The 19643-nt window shown below is 41.2% G+C and overlaps 1 protein-coding gene across 1 annotated transcript in view; it reads left to right on the forward strand.

The window, feature by feature from the left end:
* The window catches only part of ANKFN1 (ankyrin repeat and fibronectin type III domain containing 1), a 362043-nt gene that overhangs the window by 331989 nt on the left and 10411 nt on the right, over nucleotides 1-19643 (forward strand). The window contains exons 18-19 of the mRNA XM_043902728.1: nucleotides 8061-8227; nucleotides 15505-15718. Coding sequence (XP_043758663.1) covers nucleotides 8061-8227; nucleotides 15505-15718 — 381 coding nt within the window. The remainder of the gene's footprint in view (nucleotides 1-8060; nucleotides 8228-15504; nucleotides 15719-19643) is intronic.

The raw sequence follows: 19643 nt of genomic DNA on the forward strand, positions 1-19643 counted from the left end.
ATGGTGGAAGATCTCATCCTGACTTTCAAAAATGGGTAGCCTGGGCCCCGGGTCCTCTATTTTTACAGAGACCCCTGCTGCCCACTGAAAATGTGAATAGGGAGGCTTTGTCTCCTCCACATGCTTCATCTTGTAACAGGCCAATAAGAGGCAATTAACAAGAGTTCCGTCAGTTCAAATGGACTGTAGGATTTGTGGGAGCGGGAGTGAATGGGTGGGTGAAATGAAGGCAGTCTCTCTTTGGATTGCTCCCCAGCTACCAGATTTAGAAAGAGACAAGGCAACTGCCGGATGTTTCATTTTGAGACCAGGGCATCTGAATTTGAATTTATCTCTTGAGGATAAATGGATAAAGTCTCCCAGTTTCCCTTGTTCCAAGGAGTTTACATGCTCAAAAGCTGATGTACAGCAATTGTTATTTTCCAGAGGAGGGGCAGTTGCTAAGAGAAGGCTGAATCAGACTTGCAGACTGAGACTTGTGGGCACTGGGTCCTCTACTGTGTGGCACTGGCAATCATTTAACTTTCCTGCACCTTTTCTGTGCCACGTGATTGGTAACACTGGTCATACCACTGCCAAGATGCCTGAATGTGAGTGTGACCATTGAATGAGTTCCCCATACAATGAGCATTTTTAGTCTATGATATAACGGCACTGCTATTACAAAACACAGTTTGAGTCAGAGTAATTCAATTCAAGTCCACACATACACATCAGGTGTCTACTGGGGAGATTAAGAGATGAGTTAAGACAACAGCTCTGCCCTCAAGGGGCTTTTTAGTACCGTGGTAGGAGTTAAATAAAAATACAAATTAAATTTTAAAATAACATATAATGTGCTTAAATCTTAAGTATTAAGTGATACTGAAAAAAAGAAATGAAAGCACCTTTTCTTAAAGAAGTTATCAGAAGGCCTCCTGGGAGACAAGATATTTGCTGTAGGTGTAAAAGAATGGGCTGGGTGCTAAAAAAAAAAAAAAAGACAATGAAATCTATTTTGTCAAGGGAGCAGAATGAGCAAAGACGTATGAGAAGAACTCAGAAAGAATCAGAAAAAGAACAAGTGGTCCAGTTTGTTCTGAGATCTGAGAAAGGACCTGAGCAAATAGTAGACATAAACCTGTATGGACAAGTTGTAGCCATATTGGGCAGTATTTTAAGAATCAGGCTGAGGAATATGCTTAAGATGAATTGAAAGCCGGACTGGAGAGATAATTCAGAGGTTATAATAATATTTTGATGTTAAAGTAGAAACAAAAACAAAGGAAACAAGTATAGATGTAAGAAACACAGGATGTAATCGACAAGACTGGATAGCTGTTTGAATGAGAACAGGCAAAGCTTAGAGACTTCTAAGCACCCCCATGGTTTTTAGTTTCAAAGACTGTGAGGATATTGCTACCATTACCAGACATAATGAAATCAGAAAAGAAAATGCTTTGGGGAAGAATATGATGCTTTTAGCTCTGAATATCTTGAGCTCAGTGGTAAAGAATCCACCTGCCGATGCAGGAGATGGAGTTTTGATCTCTGGGTTGGGAAGATTCCCCTGGAGTAGGAAATGGAAATGTGCTTCAGTATTCTTGCCTGGAAAGTTCAATGGACAGAGGAGCCTGGCGGGCTATGGTTCCTGGGGTCCCAAAGAGTCAGACATGACTGAGCTTGCACACATTTTGAGTCTGGAAGTGTTCACTCAACATCCAAGTGGACATATACAACTGGCAGTAGAAATGCAGGAGACAAAGTTGGTTACTAAACACAGAAATCTGGCCAGAGTCTACTGGTAACAAATGAAGTCATGAAAGTGAGTGATTTCCCATGGATAGATAAATGACAGAGAAAAGAACTAAAGAAAATCCTTTATTGGAGAGCGAACTGAGAACCCATTCTACGTGAAAAGGCCATGATAACAGGCAAAAATACATAAGGCTCATTTCTCGATGTTTCAGTGGCCTGGGGGGGCACAATGAACGATTTAGTATCAATCATAATAATACATGACTCCCAAGACGCTGGAGAACCAAGCCCTGCAAGCATCCTATCCTTCTTTCTGGGAGGCTCCCACACTATTCTTGGATAATCACACTTTATCCTACTGCTGTTACTCTCCATTCTACAATTTCCTCTCTTCACTCATTTCTTCATTAATTCATCAATAAATATTTATTAAGTAACCTACTATGTGCCATGCTTCCCAAGGGGCTAAGTGGTAAAGAATCCTCCTGCTAATGCAGGAGACTCGGGTTCAATCCCTGGCTCAGGAAGATCCCCTGGAGGAGGAAATGGCAACCCACTCCAGTATTCTTGCCTGGGGAAATCCCACTGACAGAGGAGACTAGCAGGCTATAGTCCATGGGGTCACAAAAGAGTGAGTCAGACACAACTTAGCAACTAAAACAACTCTATGTGCCAGGCACTATTCCAGGTATTGAAAAATCAATGAACAAACTCCTCATGGAGGTAATAATATTCCAGTGGGGGAGACAAATAGTAAACCAATCAACAAACATTAACATTGAAAACGTCAGACAGCAGCGAGAGCTGGAAACAAAGATAAATCAGGATAAAAGACAAGACTGAAAGGACAGGGACTGCACTTTTGTATGAGAAGACCAGGGAAGGCCTCTCTGAAGAAGATGATTTGAGCGGAGATGAGAGATTTCCATGAAATGAAAAGAGCAAGTGCAAAGGCCTTACAGTAAGAGTGTGCTTGGCTGAGAGATCGGTATAGATGGAATGTAGGTAAGCAACAGCAACAAAGATAGCAAATGATATCAGAAGGTCAGCATCAGAAGACCATTCATGGCTTCACAGATCGTAATAAGGACGTTGGATTTTATTTTAACTGTGTTGGAAATCCAGTGGAGATTTTCGAGTAGAATAAGTTTTTAATATAAGCTTTACTATAAGTAACTTTTAACATAAGCTCTGCAGAATAGGGTAGTCCCACAGGGTGTTCCTTCCTAGGACTACTGGTGGGGGAGAGAGACCATCACGCAGGAGGATGCTGTGAGACTCTATGAGCAGGGCTGAGCTGGGGCAAAGTGGTACAACTGTAGACCCACAGCCCGCACAGCTCGGGGGCTGATATCCCCAATCCTTTGGAGAGGAAGAGGATGGCACTCCTCTGCAGTTATAAAGTATGCGCCTGGGGGACAACAAGGGTCACTATTCATGCTGCCCCAGAAATAAAAGGAAAAGCGCTTAGAAACTGTCCTGAGATGTGGCCTCGAGGATTTGCCTATACTGAGGAGGTCACCCTGCCCTGACCTCGTAGGCAGTCACAACTGACTGCAGGCCTATGAAGAGGAAAGCTGAGTTTTATCGATTTCATTGACTCTATGATTTTGACTGACTTGAGCAAGATTAAGAAACTGGGAAATTTTTAAAACTAGTTTGAAGCCTGGTATGCATTTTATACTTCAGTGTTCAGCTACATGCTTCATTCAAAAAACATTTACTGGGTTTCCACTATACGTCAAGTACTATACTAGGACTGGACACACAGACATTAATAGGACACAATCTGCCCACTAGGAGCCTAGAACCCAGTGGGGGATATTGTCTAAACCAACAGTCCCAATACAATGAAAATTCTTCTGTAAAACGTTGGTTGCTGAATTTCAGAGAAAAAACACCTAATCCTTTCTTACAGAGATAAGATTTAAGATAGACTTCGAAGTATAAGTAAACATTCAGAAAAAAAAAAAAAAAAAGGTAGACCAGGAAGGAAAATCATTGTAAGTAGAAGGAACAGAATGCACAAAGGCTTGGAGACCTAGGAAAATTCATCTCACTTAAGTACACTCTGAGTAGTTCATTGTGACAGATGCTTAAGGCATCTGACCAAGTGTGACAGGAGACAAAACTATAAGCAATAAGGAGTCATTAAATTTTTTTAAGAAAAAGAATAATATGGCATTACTGGGTTTTAACAACTCTGTGGATTGCAGGACAACAAGAAAGGGCTGAGCCTAGAGGCAATGAGGCAGTTAAGAGACTGGCCCAGGTGGGCACTGATAAGAACTCGGACGGAGACTGCCACAGCAGGGAAATAGAAGAGAAGGCAGGGGCAAGAGGAATTTAGAAGTTAAAATCAATAGGACTTTGTGATTGATTTAATGTGGTTGAAGAGAAAGATAGAGGAGCCAGGGAGTCTGAATAGGGTGCTGAAATGGATAATGCTGCCATCTACCAAAACAGGAAATAAGAGGGGAGGGACAGGTTTGGGGGAGGGGAAAGATGATGAGTTAGTTCAGTCTGACAAATGATGACTTTTGTTTGAGGTGCCTGTGGGATATCCAGGCATTGAGCCTAATGGAATCCAGGCCACAAGCTTATAAGAAATGGCACAGTCCCAACCCTCATTCCTAATGCCCATTTTTCATGATTTAGGATACCATTCCTGAATTCCAAGTGTCAACTCGTTCACTCCCAGGAATCTTTAGAGAGGCATCTTATGCCCAGGTTCTTTCTGATGCCTTGGCAGAGAACCATAGAACTAAACTGACCCTAAGAGGGTAATCTTATTGGTTCCTTAGCTTCCAAACTAGGCTACATGGCCCAGACTGATTAGAACTCTATTGAGTAAGAGATCTTTAGGAAGAATATTCTAACCTCAATCCTGTTCTAATATTCAAACTACTAAACGCCCCATATTTCCCAGGGAGACAGGGTAGGGATGTGAACAAAAATTCATTTTGCGTCTGATATGTGCCACATGCTGTCCAGGCACTGTATTATTATGTTGTTTTATCCTAGGTAGACATTATTACCCTTGTCTTAGATATAAAAAAACCTGAGGCTCCCTGGGGTTATATGCCTATTATGAAGGCAGTAAGTGGCAGAAGTATAATTCAAACCCAGCTCTGTCTTACACCTAAGCCTGCATACTTTCCGCCCTACAGTACCCCTAATCTGACTTGCAGTGTCGGTGCTGACGGCATTTTAGTCTGTCACTATCTTATAAAGAAAAAAGACAGAGAAAACACCGCAGAAAATTAGTCTTCGTTTGTAAATTACTAACAAATCATGCGGTCTGGGATCATGCATTTTTGTATCCTTATACCATTTTGCCTGCAAAATGCATGTGATTCACATTAGGAAAAAAATTAGAAGCTTCCAGTCTACCCTCCCCTTCTCAGCGATGGCTACCAAATGTATCATTGCTAAACCACAAAAGACTATGTTAAAGTCACATTTGTTAAAGGAACATTAAAGGCTCCGGATGAAAACCGCTAGAGTGGGAAAGGGAAGCACTGTCCTTGCCGTTGGAAGGTCCTCGGAGCGCACTGTGGCGGGTGGCGCAGGCCGTGTGGGCGCTGTGAGACCACCCACTGATCCAAGGCTCTGACCACAGAGAGACGCAGCAAGAGGGAGCTGTGGACACCCTGGCGTTCTAGAATTCAGATGGGACTGATAGCATTTCCTCTAAAGAAATTCTTCAGTGCCTCTCACTATCTTCCAGTCATATTTTAGAAAGAAGGAGAAAAAAAGCTGATTTTTTTTTTTTTTTTGCAACTTGGTTTGGAAAGGCAGACTGTGAGACACTTCACTCTCTTCACTCTTCAGCCAAGAGATGACATCTGTCAAGTGCAAACAGGATATAATTCCTCCTTGAAAGGCATAAAGACACATTCAGGCAGCTACAAGGGTCAAGAGTAAGCTGAAAAGTAACGGTGACTCTTTCCTGTAGAGCAGCCAGTAAATATCAGACTTGAAATATACCTTTTGAAAGAGGAAAATCAAATGCACTTGAGGAAAGAGAATAGAGGGGGGAAAGGAGACTTTGGAATAAAGGTCTGCTCTCTTCGGATCAGGGCATACATTTTATTGTTCATTCAGGCAATAAACCTTAACTGAGAAGTTGGTTTCCCTGGAGGCTCAAATCATAGAATCTGCCGGCAGTGCAGGAGACCCAGATTTGATCCCTGGGTCAGAAAGATCCCCTGGAGAAGGGAATGGCAACCCATTCCAGTACTCTTGCCTGGAAAATCCCATGGACAAAGGAGCCTGGCAGGCTACAGCCCAAGGGATCACAAAGAATCAGACGTAACTGAGCAACGAACACTTGACTTGAGAAGTTAGAGTGTTCCAGGTTCTGAGGAAATAAAAATTAACAGGAGATATGGTTTTTGCCCTCAAAGAAATCAGTCAAGTAAACACATTATTACAACAAAGCAGGATAAATGTCCTGGTGTATTTAAAAACAAGTGGTCAAGGACCACAAAAGAGAGAAACTAATTCTTCCTGGAGTGAAAGAGGTACCAGTTAAGATTTCACTGAGGAGAAGGTATTGAAGCTGAATATTCAAGTATCAGAAGAAGCTGACATGAAGGCACTGGTAGAGAAGGGTACTGGAGGAAAGAAAATGGCATGTTCACAAACATGGAAGTATAAAAGGACCTGCAGTAGGCTCAGCTTGACCAAAGCATAGGGTCAATGCAGGCAGAGGGTGGAAGGCGAGATAGAAGATATGACTGAAGATATATTAAAATCCTAGATCTCAAGCAGCTTGCTTTACTGTGACGTTCAGATTGTGTCCTGAGTCAAGAAGGTGCTCTACAGAGGTGTACAATCAAGGGAAAGCATGAAGTGTAGATCGTTTTGGACGAGCCCAGTAATTTGCATTTACTGAGATCAGCTCTTCTGTGTGGCAGACAGGGAAGTGTGAGAGCAGAGGAAGTAGAAGGAGGGATCTAATAGAAGAGAGAAAAAAAAACCCAGAACCAAAACTACCTGAAATCAGAAACCACTCCTTGAAACAGTGCCCAGCTGGGTTAAGGACGGGCCATTCTTCTCTACCGCTTCAATACCAGGAAATCCAAACAGAGCAGGTCACCCTTACCCTCACCTGAGCTTCATCCTGAGGGAAAATCAAGCAAGGAAGCAGGCAGTGGTAAGATGGGAACTGTAGGATACACAAAATCTCTCGATGTGCAGAGAAGTAGGGCTTCCTCAGTGAGGTGTGGAGATGACCAGATGCCCCGTTTTGAGGTAGTGTGGTTTTAGCTTCCCAAAATGGCCAGGTCTAGGTCTCCGGAATCAATAGCAAAGAAGCCTGAGGGCAGTAATTAGATGTTCTTCCTAGAATTCCTCACCAAAGAAGCCAGAATAAAAATGCTTCCACAGATCTGTTGAGTTATTACAGCCCTACTTCCGAAGCATGAAGCACACCGATACAGGTCAGAGGTACACAGAGCAAGTGAGGTTCCTGGGAAGTGAATCTCCAAACTCAGCAATGGCCAGGAAGAGTCTGGCACTACACAAGTCTGAATCAGAATGCTTGCTCTTCTTTCTGGACTCTGAAGTTATATAGCATGTGAGCAGAACCAATCAGAGAAGTATGAAAAATCTGACCACCTCAGGCTGCCTGAGTCAGGCTGAGACCCACAACCCTCTCTCCCTTCTCTATGGCAGAGATGAAGGTTAGGCTGTCTCCACTGGCTTCTAGCCCATTATCATTTAAGAGAAGAAGGGGAAGACCAAAATGGTCTGCAGAGCACTAACTCCATCATCTTTCCAGAGGAGTTGAGGAGTGGAGAGGCAGGAGAAGAATCAAAACTCATCATACTAGGTCCTTAGGAAGTTTTCCAGCCAGACAAAACAGAAAACACACCCTGAGAAAAACATGTCTTTTATCTTCTGGGACTTCTGGCCTTGGAAAGGAACATGCAAGATACACACTAGAAATCAGACATGGCAATCAAAACTGGGTTTCAAATTGATACTTGCCTTTTTTTTTTTCTTTAAATTGGTAAGCAAACTTATTTTCCCAGTAGTAGCCCAACTTTAGGGGCTGAACATAAACTGCAGCTTTAGCCAACTCCACTTCCCCATACCCTACCAGGACTTGGTAAACCTTAAAAGGGAATACTGTCTGACTAAAGCCAGACAACTGGCCCCTTAAGAGCACATTTATAATTTATTTATGGCCTAATATTTTCCAATGATAGGATTAATAAATCATGTTTTCATTCAACTTGTTTTCTCTGAGGTATGAATTTCTCTATTTTGATACCAGATCTTAACATGTTTTATTTTGCTTGTCCATTTTCCAGTTCATTTTTGCAGCTACAGGGAGAAATTTATTAGTCTGTATTGCCGCCTTTCTGCTGTTGTGGAGCTGGATTCTCTGAATACCCAACAGTCCCTGAGGGAAGCAATCTCAGACAACGAAGTTGCAGCTGCCAAACAAAGACACCAGCAAGTTTTAGATTTCATTCAGGTAACAGTTTGTTTTATCTGAGGTGAAAGGAAAAAGGAAGGGACAGGGTGGTGAGGATGAGAACCACGCATGAGGAAGAACAGCAGTCTGGGCCAAAGACCACTACGTGCAAACAGTGTCGATTTGGTTAAAATGCGGAACTCAGGGAAATGCGAGTTTTTAAACAAAGGCTTAAGAAAAAGCCACAGATAAATCAGTGTTAATAAGAGCTCTATCGGCCCCTGTGGTGGGTAGCTGTAGTCTCCCACGTTGAAGAGAAAAACAACTGCCAGAAGAAGCAGAGATCAGAATATTAGTACCCAGTAGCCCAGTGATAATTCCAACAGAAAGAAAAACTGTATTAATTAATTCAATATCACAGAGAAAAAGAACAGAATGATCCATCAGCTTATGTAAACCCAAATTCAAGACATAAGATTTCTCATTCTTTGGACTTCTTTCTGGCAGAACTGACATTTTAATGCATAGCTATAAAGGCTTAAAAATGTGTTCCCTGTCCATGGTCTTTTCTGGAAAAGCCCTATGGTGAAGTCTCAGGGTCTTGAGACAGTGGGACTGAGTAATCATCAAGAGAATTTGGATCTGTCTGAAACTGCCCCTAAATCCCTTGGACAAATCTTATGATCTTTGTGCATGTGCGTGCGTGTATGCATACTAAGTCACCTCAGCGGTGTCCAACTCTGCGACCCTATGGACTATAGCCCACCAAGCCCCTCTGTCCATGGGATTCTCCAGGCAAGAATACTGGAGTGGGTTGCCATGGGATCTTCTTCTCTAGGGGATCTTCCTGACTCAGGGATTGAACCTGTGTCTATTATATCTCCTGCACTGGCAGGCAAGTTCTTTTCAACCAGCGCCACCTGGGAAGACTTTTTATGCCTGCAGTATAACCCAATTCACAAAATGAATGCACAGTCCCCTCTTAACCTCAGGGGATACATCTCAAGACTGGATGACTGAAACTGCAGATAGTACCTAACCCTGGATATACTATTTTTCCCTATATGTACATACCTATGCTAAGTTTAATTTATAAATCAGGCACAGTAAGAGATCAGCAACAATAACAAAATAGAACAGTTATAACAATATATTGTAACAAAAATTATGTGAATGTTCTATCTCTCAAAATAGCTTATTGTACAAATTTAATGTCTTTTTCCATCTTAACTAAGCATTTATTATGTACTGTGGCCATGACTTTTGCAATTTGAGGTGCAACAGCAAAACTACTAGGAATTTCTTTTTCCTTTTTCACAATTTCATGGAATGAAGATTCATTCTTATCATAGATCTCAGCAATTTCATCATACAGGTTTTTTTCCCTTACCTTATTAAGTATAGGACTTTCAACTGTTCAATTAAAGAAAGCACTTTGTAGCTTCTCTTTGTCATAACCAAATTGCCAGCATCACTACTCTTGCACTTTGGGGCCATTATTAATTAAAATAAAGGTTACTTGAACACAAGAATTATGATACCACAACAATCTGATGACCAAGATGGCTACTAAATGACTAAAGGGTAAGATACGCTGGACAGAGGGATGACTCACGTCCTGGGCAGGCTGGGCAGGATGACAGGAGATTTGATCCCACTATTCAGAACAGTGGCAATTTAAAACTTATGAACTGTTTACTTCTGGAACTTTCCATTTAATATTTTCAGACCTCAGTTGACCAATGGTTATTGAAACTGCAGAAAGCAAACCATGAATAAGAGGGAACTTCTATAATAGCAATAGCCCCATCATGAGTATCACCGTGACATATATTCAGTTCAATCTGATAAATATACTATTTGTTGGACACAAGTGTCAGGCACTGTAAGGAAGATACAAAGTTGAATTACACATGGTCCTTGAGCTTCTTTTAAAATCCATTAGGGTAGACAAGAAACGTGAATAAATACTATCTGTAAAAATGATTTAGGTGCCAAATTTGTTGCTGAGTCACTAAATCATGTCCTACCCTTTTGTGACCCCATGAACTGTAGAGCCCACGAGGCTCCCCAGTCCATGGGATTCTCCAGGCAAGAGTACTGAAGTGGGTTGCCATTTCCTTCTCCAAGGTACCAAGAGAGAAATGTAAAAATAAAGTAAAAATGTTTTGTGTCAACACAAAGAAGTAAAAATTTACTTACATTTGTGGGCATTAAAAAAATGCCTTAGCGGATGTAACTGATATCTGAGCTGGGCCTAGTGGAATAGGTTAGTCTATAGGGAGGAGAAACAGAATGAGGAACTGCCAAAGAAAAAGTATAAACAGATAAGGGAGAAAGAGCAGAAAAATCGTACCTGGGGAATGATGTATAATCAAGCTTAGTTTCGGCATAAACTGAGTAAAGGACAATAGTGAAAAATTAGGTGAGAATGAAAGTAGCAATGAAATCAGATCACATGGGGCTTTATTAAAGACCATAGTAAGAAACTTGTACTTGATGCTGTAGGCCATAGTTACCCAGCCAAAGTGTTGGAGAAAGTCAGTAATAGGATCTCACAGATGTTTAGGACAGATTCAAGCAGCGGAGGGTATTCCTCCCATTCACAGTGGTATGGCCACAGCAGTTGTTCACAGTAAGCACTCATTCTCATTGGCTACTAAATAATGTGCATGTCACTCCTAGACTTAAGGAGAAAACTAGAGGCAGGAAAACCAGATACAAAGCTATTACACCACCCTCCAAGCAAGTAATGAGGACCTAAGATGAGAAAATGCAGTGAACTTTGGGCAAATAAAGTTCTCTAAATCTCAATCTCCTCATCTGTAAAATAGGGATGATAATAATAGGACTAGCTTTCAGTGTCACTGAGAGAATTCAATATGATAATACATATAACGATTTCACTGAAATGCCTGACATAATAAGTATGCAATAAATTATACATTCATTCATTAATAAGGGAAAATACTTCAAAACATGATATGCAAGATTGGGGATTTATTAAGTACTCATGAAGAAGATACTGTAATATGCTTGCAAAGTGTGAGCCAGACAAATCCTATCCTACTTCTCTCATCCTAAATGAGATATTTTAGGTGACCTCTTAGACTAAAAAAATAAACCTTTCAAGAACTTACTTGCTTTCTTGACCTGAAAGCATAGTATTTAAAAATTAAAAACATTTACATCATTTATTTTATTTCTAGTAAAAATGAAATACAGATGGGGAAGGGGGTAGGAAAAAGAAGAAAGAAGCAGGAAGAGAATATGAAAGATTGGCATATCTTTTGAACCCAATGTAAGGAACAGTAAGAAGAAGAATCACCAGAATTCAGTTAGCATACATTTTTAGTCTGGAATCTTCCACTGATAAGCCTTGGACTACTGGACAATTCGTTTGATCCAAGGGCCTCAACTGTAAGAACTGGACTGGATGACTTCTTAAGCACCTAGTTGGCTGTAACATTTCATGACTTCTTTAACAGCCATAAATAGTTTTATAGAAGCACTTCTCTAACTTTACCTTAGGTTCTATTTCCACTTTATTCCAACTAAGGCTCCCCTGAATCCATTATGGTCAACCAAGAACGCTGGCTTTCTTTAGCCTGTGACATACTCCAAGAGTCCCCGGCTCCGTTCGTACCTCCAGAAGACAGTCCTCACCCCTTTCTTTCTCACCTCGCCTACGGTTCCACTCCCTTCTTCTCCTTCCTTTTCAGCACACCATTAAATGGGATGGATGAAGGCAAGTGAGGCCAGAAATTCTTTAAAGTTCTAGCCTGCTCTGGTTTCCTAAAGCAGGTAACTTGAGAGCCCCCTCTACGTACTCTCCAGCTAGCCAGCCAGGTAAACGGAGACTTGAATAAAAGCCAATTCCCAAAGAGTTCAAGAAAACACTCCTTGGCCAGGCTAAAACCAGACCATCTCCTTGCACCCATAGCCTTCAGTGGACTGCCTTGCTCCATCCAACAGGGGTAATTTCACTGGCTAGAGTTAATGCAGGATCATCTCTCTCCTTAACGAGACTGGGCTTCTCGGTCTCTCCTGCTCAGAATGAAAACCAGCTGCAGCCATTCACCCACTGGCATTCACCGCCCAGTCCACCACACACCATGATCGGCAAGGCAAGTGCCAGCTGCGGGGGCATTTGTGCGACTGCAGAGCTGAGACAGTGTTGAAGGCACTACACAAACCAAACATTGTAAAGAGCGAGGGAGTCTGTGTAAACACAGTTGGGAAAAGAAGCCAAGGAGTGCAGCCAGAGAGGAAGGGCTGGGCCGGGGGAGGTGTAGAAAATCGCAGATAAGGTACACTGCCTTTACAGACAACGCATGCGGCAGAAATGTCAGAGTGCGCAGACTTGGCACTGGGCATATTTGGAGCTGCTAAAGCCGAAAGGGCAATTAGGCTATAATTTATATACTGGAATGCTTCAAATGCTCCTAAGCTGTAATAGAAACACAGCTCATTAAATATAGCCAATCTATCATCCCCTCAAGCACCTTGTAACTATGCTGTGAGAAAACCAATCACCTTTACATTTTAATAAAAATATTATCTTGCCTGAGTACAGAGAAAGGAGTGTAATTTATGGGATGAAAACCAAGATTTTTGAAGGGCAAAGTGAGAAATGGATGCAAAACTTTTAAGCAACAGACCTAGTGAGTTCACAGTCTTTTTTTTTAAAACATGTCAGCAAGTCTTTAGAAGCTGCATTTGGACCTTAAAATCAAGGGGATTATGTTGTCAGTTATTTTTAGGTCAACAGTATAAGGTAAAATGAGTGAAAATTGTGCTTCTTTTAGAGCTACTTAACTAAGTCTGTCAAACTCGGTCCACAGGTTTCCCTCTACCTATGTTTCTGATTTCTCTTCAGCTAACACCTCTTCACTTCATCACTGAGAAAAATTAAGTAAACATTGTCTCTACATACAAGTTTTAAAATTTGTATGCTAAATCTCACTATCCATCCTCAGTAGTAAGGCTAAAACAAGCTATCCAAAGAGAACAAGTGGAGAACAAGTTATTAATAATTGTATTCATTTCTTAAGGCTGCTGCAAGAAATTGCCACAAACTGAGTGGCTTCAACACCAGAAATTTATTCTCTCACAGTTCTAAAGGCCAGAAATCTAAAGTCACGGTGTTGGCAGAGCCGCACTCCCTCTGGAGAGGGGGAGAATCTATCGTTGGCTTCCTCCAGCTCCTGGTGGTCATTGGCATCCCTTGACTTGGGGCTGCCTCAATTCACTTTTTGCTTCTGTGGTCACACGGCCTCCGTCTCTTCTGCCGGCCACATGTCCGTCTGCCTCACTCTCAGAAGAATGTCTTCAAGCAGACATTCGTCACTGGAATCAAGGCCCAGCTAGATAATCTAGGATAAAATCCTCCCATCAAAATCCTTACCAATCACATCTTTTGCCGTAAAAGGTAACATTCACTCTTTCATCATATAAAGTAATACAGGTTCCAGGGATTAGGATGTGGACATGTATTTTGGGAGGTCACATTCCGTCCACTACAATAACTGTGATTGTCATTGTAACAACTGAAAATATTATAAGAATGTACAGCTTACAAGGTGCACTCACGATACATCATCTTAATCCTCGTAATAATTCTGTTCAAGGGCAGAGATCTAAAGTGTTAGATAACCATTCACTCATACCTTCCCTGGCTGAACAATCATTTACTGAGTACCTATTCTTTGCACAGCCAAGAGTAACAGGTACAAAAGCACAGTGCCTGCCTTGGCAGGACCTCTAAAAGCTGTCCATAGTCATGCAGTGCCTCACTTTGAGATGAGAGTATGCTACATGAGGTGGGATCAATAAAAGCTAGCTGAGAAAGCAACAATCTCATTAAGAAAATGTGTCCAAGCATTAAATGGAACTTCCTCTTTATTTACCCCTTGAACTTCAGATTTTTCCCTATATACTGTTCAGTGGGCCTGCCACTGTTGAACCTTCAGCCCAACTCACTGGCTGACAAAGCCTGCAGCTCAATTTCATGCTTTCATTGACAACACTAAAAACTCTGCCCAGTTCTGTCACTCCAGGATAGAAGAGTACCAGAAAGCAAGGGGGGCTGGCAACCAACTATGCAGCACCATTCACTAGTTCACTCAGATTTGCCTGTCACTCAGAACTCTCTCAGTTTCAGAAGCTACTCTGTGTTTCCTGGGAGCATCTGGTTTGTGGATATTCTTTAAAGAGTATTCTTTAAGCACAGATTAAGACTCTAAAAATTGAAATTTGAAAATAAAACAGAACATTAGGTAGTCCCTTCTACAATCAGAGACACCCGAACCGTGTAGTATTCATACAATAAACACCTTCCAGCTGGAAACTGAGTGACACCAACTTTCTCAGCGGTCTTCAAAACTAAATCATAAAGTGTCAGAGCTGGAAGGGACCTTCGACGTCATCCAACCCAGCCTCGTCTTTTCACAGCGGGGTAAATGGGTCAGAAGCTAATGGCCTGCTCAAGGCACCCAGTGAAATTAGATGCAAAGCTGTTTATTCCAGTAATGCTTTACTAGTTCACACAGGACTAAAACTACATTTCTTTCTCCACCTGTTCTGAAATTCAGACTTTATCATATGCCTTCCCCATAAATCCTAATGAGGAATATTTCATTACATGCTGAGAATTAATAACACTTTACATGTGTGAGAAATGTACCCTGCAGTTTTACAAAGCACCTTCAAATTTATCATTTCACCAATCATCACAGCAGTCCTGTGGTGTATAAAAGAAATATTTTGTCCACATTTCACAAATAAGGCAACTAAAGCTCAAAGGGGTCAAGTGATTTGCCAAAGGTTGTTATCGAACCAGTAAGTTGCAGATCCCAGCTGGAATCCAAGTCTTTCACTATTTGCATTAACTGAAATAGCCTCTTGGGTAAAAAACATGCAAGACACAAAAGGTTATAAAAACGAGGTATTTTCCGATTTAGTAAATCTATGTTGAAAATATTTTACCCATGCTCAAAACCAAATGCTATAGAAAATGTATCATGTTGGACCTTCAGGGAAACTTAATACCTTTTGAAACCTGTTCACTAATTCAATGCATGCATGTATACTAATTTGCATCAGTCATGTCCGACTCTTTGCGACTCCACGGGCTGTAGCCTGCCAGGCTTCCCTGTCCATGGAGCTTCTCCAGGCAAGATTATTGGAGTGAGTTGCCATGCCCTACTCCAAGGGATCTTCCTGACCCAAGGATTGATTCTGCATCTCTTGCTGTCTCCCGCACTGGCAGGCAGGTTCTTCACCACTAGCATCACCTGGGAAGCTAATTCAATGTCTTTTCCCATTTTATTCCAAAGCAAATAGATGAAGTTTGGCGTGAAATGAGGTGGATCATGGATGCTCTACATTATGCAAGATACAAGCAACCAGTTTCTGGCTTATCCATAACTAAGCTGATCGATCCTTTCAATGAGCAGAACCTGAAGAAGATCAATTCTACATCATCACATATAGACTGTCTTCCATCACCATCACCATCCCCAGAGATGCAGAGAAGAAAGGCAGTGAGTGGTAAGCAACAAGATTCAAAATTCTGTGTTTCAGTCACCAGATTCTTGGTCCTAATCCCCACTGATGAGGTTTGTGCTGAGTCATTAGACTCAGCAAGCAGTAGAAAACAATGCTCAGCAGGAAGAATCTAGAAGCATAGAAGAAACAGGATCAGAACAGGGGAGGGTAGGAAGCTCGGGCAATGACCTGAGATCACATCCAGTTAGGAGTGGAGAAGATTCACTGCAGTTCTAGTTCAAGCTTCCAATGTACAAAAGGAATTTGACCAAAACCAGGGAGTAAAGAAAACAGGCCCAGTCTCCAGGAAATAGGGACTGACAGGAATGAGGCAGGAAGTAGGTCCTAGCCTGGCTAAGAGTTCCAGGCAAACTTCCCACCAACAATGCACCCATGTCCTGGGGTGAAGATGGGAAAGCAAGAAACTTTGGGTAAACTAGAATCCTGAGCCTGAGGCCAAATAAATAGGTTGGTCTCATCATGGATACAACAATCAGGAGACAACTTACAGACAAGCCAGAGGAGATGCCTAGCAAGCCACCTCCACTCTTGGGCATTAAATTTGACTTTACATGGCAAATACTAACTGAAAAAAACATAGTTAACACAAACTTCTGCAAAACCCTTTTATACTTATAAACAGAGAGAAAATATACTAGTCAAAGGCAGTATAATGAATGCTCTTGACTAGAACATGTTGAAACAAATGCCATTTTTCTAATCAATTAAAAAAATGGTATTCAAGGCATCTTTATTTCATATCTTATAAGAGCTAATTTTATATTTTCTACAATGATAATAATTGATATTTTTAATAAACAGTTCTAAAATGTGAACTTGTCCCATAGGGGGCAGCATGGTGTAGCAGAAAGAGCCTGGCCTTAGAAATCAAAGACCTGGATTCAAATTCCAGCTTTGTTTTGCTAGCTGTATGTGCTTGAACAGATTACTACCTCTGAGTCTGTTTCTTTGTATGTAAAATGAGAATAATACTATATACACCTTGAAAAGTTATTTGTGAATAAGAATATATGTCAGAGATTCACAGAACATAATAGACAATAAAATGTAATATAGTATTTAATGTTATTTTTATTTCAGAAAACTTTAGCGGGGATATGAACCTTTTCTATAAGTTTATGTACATTCTGAAAACTTCGGTATCTAAAAATCAAAACTTGGCAAGTGTAAGAACTTGAGGGAAAGCTTATTTATATTACCAAAGGATTCTATCATTTAACAAATAATTCAACAAAATAATTAGGCAGGTTTTTATAGATTCCCAGTAAGCTCAGGATACAAATAAAACACTATCACTACCAGAAGCTAATTAATGGGGGAGACAAGATACATTAACAAACAATTTCATACTAATTGCATATGTGCTACTGATATAATAAGGATATGCACAGGGTGTTATAGAATCTAATGGAGGTGTTAACCAGGAACTCATAAGATCGAAGAGAACTTCCTGGAGGAGGTGACAAAGTCAAGTACTAAAGGATAAGCAGAATTTGAACTAAAAAAAAGGAAAGCATTATACGCAGAGGAGGCAGAATGTGCAGGTGTGTTGTAGTTCAGGGAACTGTAAGCAGTCTGGCTGAACTCAAGATCTAAGCATATTATCCTTTTTTTCATTTAAAAAGCATTTATTGGTCACCCACTATGTTCCAGGAGCTCTTCAAGGTAACAAGGATATAGTGATAAACAAAGCCAAGTCTATGCTCCCAGAGAGCTGACATTCTAGGATGACAATGAAAATAGAAACAAGATCATTTCAGATAGTGAAAATTCCAATACAAAATACCAATGAAGGTGGCTAGAAAGAGTGCTGAATTCATTAGGATAATTAGCAGAGACCTGTCTGTGAAGGTTACATTTGAACAAGCCCCCCCCCCCCCCCCGGCTCCAAAAAAAAAGGATCCAGTTATGCAAAGATCTAGAGTCAGAACATCCCAAGCAACAAAACAGCAAAAGGCCCGAGGTGAGCAAGGGGTGAAAAGACGGCCCAAGTCATTGGAATAGATTGAACAGAGGGGCTGGTGATGAGAGAAGGAATACAGAGAAAGGCAAGGACCAGATCAGGCAGGGCATGGAAGGAAGCTGGAATTTTATTCTACTTGTGATGGAAAGCCATTGAATGCTTTTAAGCAAGGATTGATATAATCTGAATTATTCTTTAGAATCAAATCTGTCTGTTGCTTGAAGAGACCAGTGTTGGAAACAGGGAGATCAATCAGGAAGCTATTAACAAAGAAGATAGCAAGTTTTCTAGCATCAGGACATTATGATGTCATTTACCAAAAACAGATGGACAGGAGGAGAAAAAGCTTGAGCAAATGGGTATGGTGAATTTAGGTTAGTTTTAGAGCATTCCACGCAGAAAGAAACATTGAAAAGCAAGCAGGATGCATGGGGTGTGAAGTTAACAACAGATAAATGAACTAATAATATAGAGTTAATAATTGTTGACATATGAATGCTTGATATTCCCTATGAAAATGCTTGGTATTCCCCATCAATATGCTTGATATTCCCTATGAAAATGCTTGATGTTCCCCTTGAATATGCTTGCTATTCCCGAGAGAGTAGGCAGAGTACGAGAGGAGAAGGAAAGATGCCTGTGGAACAGAACAGCAAAACTTCTTAAACTGAGAAGTAAAGACGAGAGGAAGAAGATAAAATAAAGAGAGCAGTGTCACAAAAATTAAAACATGTCAAATGATGGTTAAAAAAAAAAGGTTAAATAAAATTGAACAGCTTCTATTGTTTTGTTTCATCTTTTCAACAAGAAAGTCATCAGTAACCTTGATGATAGCAGTTTGAGAAGGAAAGGAGACAGAAAGCGAATAGAAATCGATCAGGGAGTAACTTGGAGGTTAAAAAATGGGATCAGTAAGGATACACTCTTCAGAATCTTGTAGCTGGGGAGGTGTAAGCTTGAAAGGGCACGTTTACAAGGCGGGACAGATATACCCTCAGCTGTTCCCCAATTCACATAACTCTACAAACAACTCTTCAATTCTACTCCCCCCTTCACAGCCGTTGTCTGTCCTCTCTGCTCACAGAACTTGCTCAGTGTTTAATCTTCTCTTAGCCACAGGCTCCTAAGTAGGTCCCCCTGGCTGTATGCGGGTGGCCTCTCCCGTGCCACGTAAGTGCCAAATTCTCACGTTGCCCAGATGACGGGTTACACACACTCCCTGCTGGGAAGATCTGGCCAATTACACTTGGATTTTATTATTAACTTAAAATGTGAGCGATCATCATTCTGTTTCTTAAAATATAACTCTCTCTTGGGTCCATTTATTTCTCTGAAGCCAAGATTCCATGGGCTGCGAAACACAAAGACGTGGAGGGCAGCAAATGAAAAATGGAACCCAGTGACAGGGAAGCTGTTGGGAATGGGGAGAAACAGTTAGCATCCCCGCACAAAAGCAGAAGCATTTCAGAGCAATGAAATCTGCACCTGCATACTCTGTCCTCTCCACTAGTGTGACTATTTTTAATTGCTTGGAAACCATTTATGAAAAGGGAAAAATCCAATTTAGAGGTACATCCCCTCTGGGTTGCTCATAGGTCAAAGTTTACAACACAGTTCCATTCAGTGTGAGCAGGGGTCACCTAATTTCTGAGAAGCCTGCTGGAAATGCAAAGCCTGTCACAAGCCTAGACTCTGGTACCAGCCCAAGATTCCATTTGAAGGCTGTTGAGTACCTCGGATTTGTTTGTGTGTATATATGTGTATGTGGTTGGACGGGCAGGGTGGGAGGGCAGTGGAACTCTTTTACTTCCCATTTCTGTGTGGTTTCCAGACACAAAGTAGAACTCCTCTGAGTCAATTAAAATTAAGCATCTCCCAAAGACTCAAGGGGGAAAGTTGGCTCCTAGAAAAGGCAGCACAAGGCAGGGGGTGGAATGACTGGTC

This window comes from Cervus elaphus, chromosome 5 (genome assembly GCF_910594005.1).
Source record: "Cervus elaphus chromosome 5, mCerEla1.1, whole genome shotgun sequence".
In the NCBI taxonomy this organism is placed as follows: domain Eukaryota; kingdom Metazoa; phylum Chordata; class Mammalia; order Artiodactyla; family Cervidae; genus Cervus; species Cervus elaphus.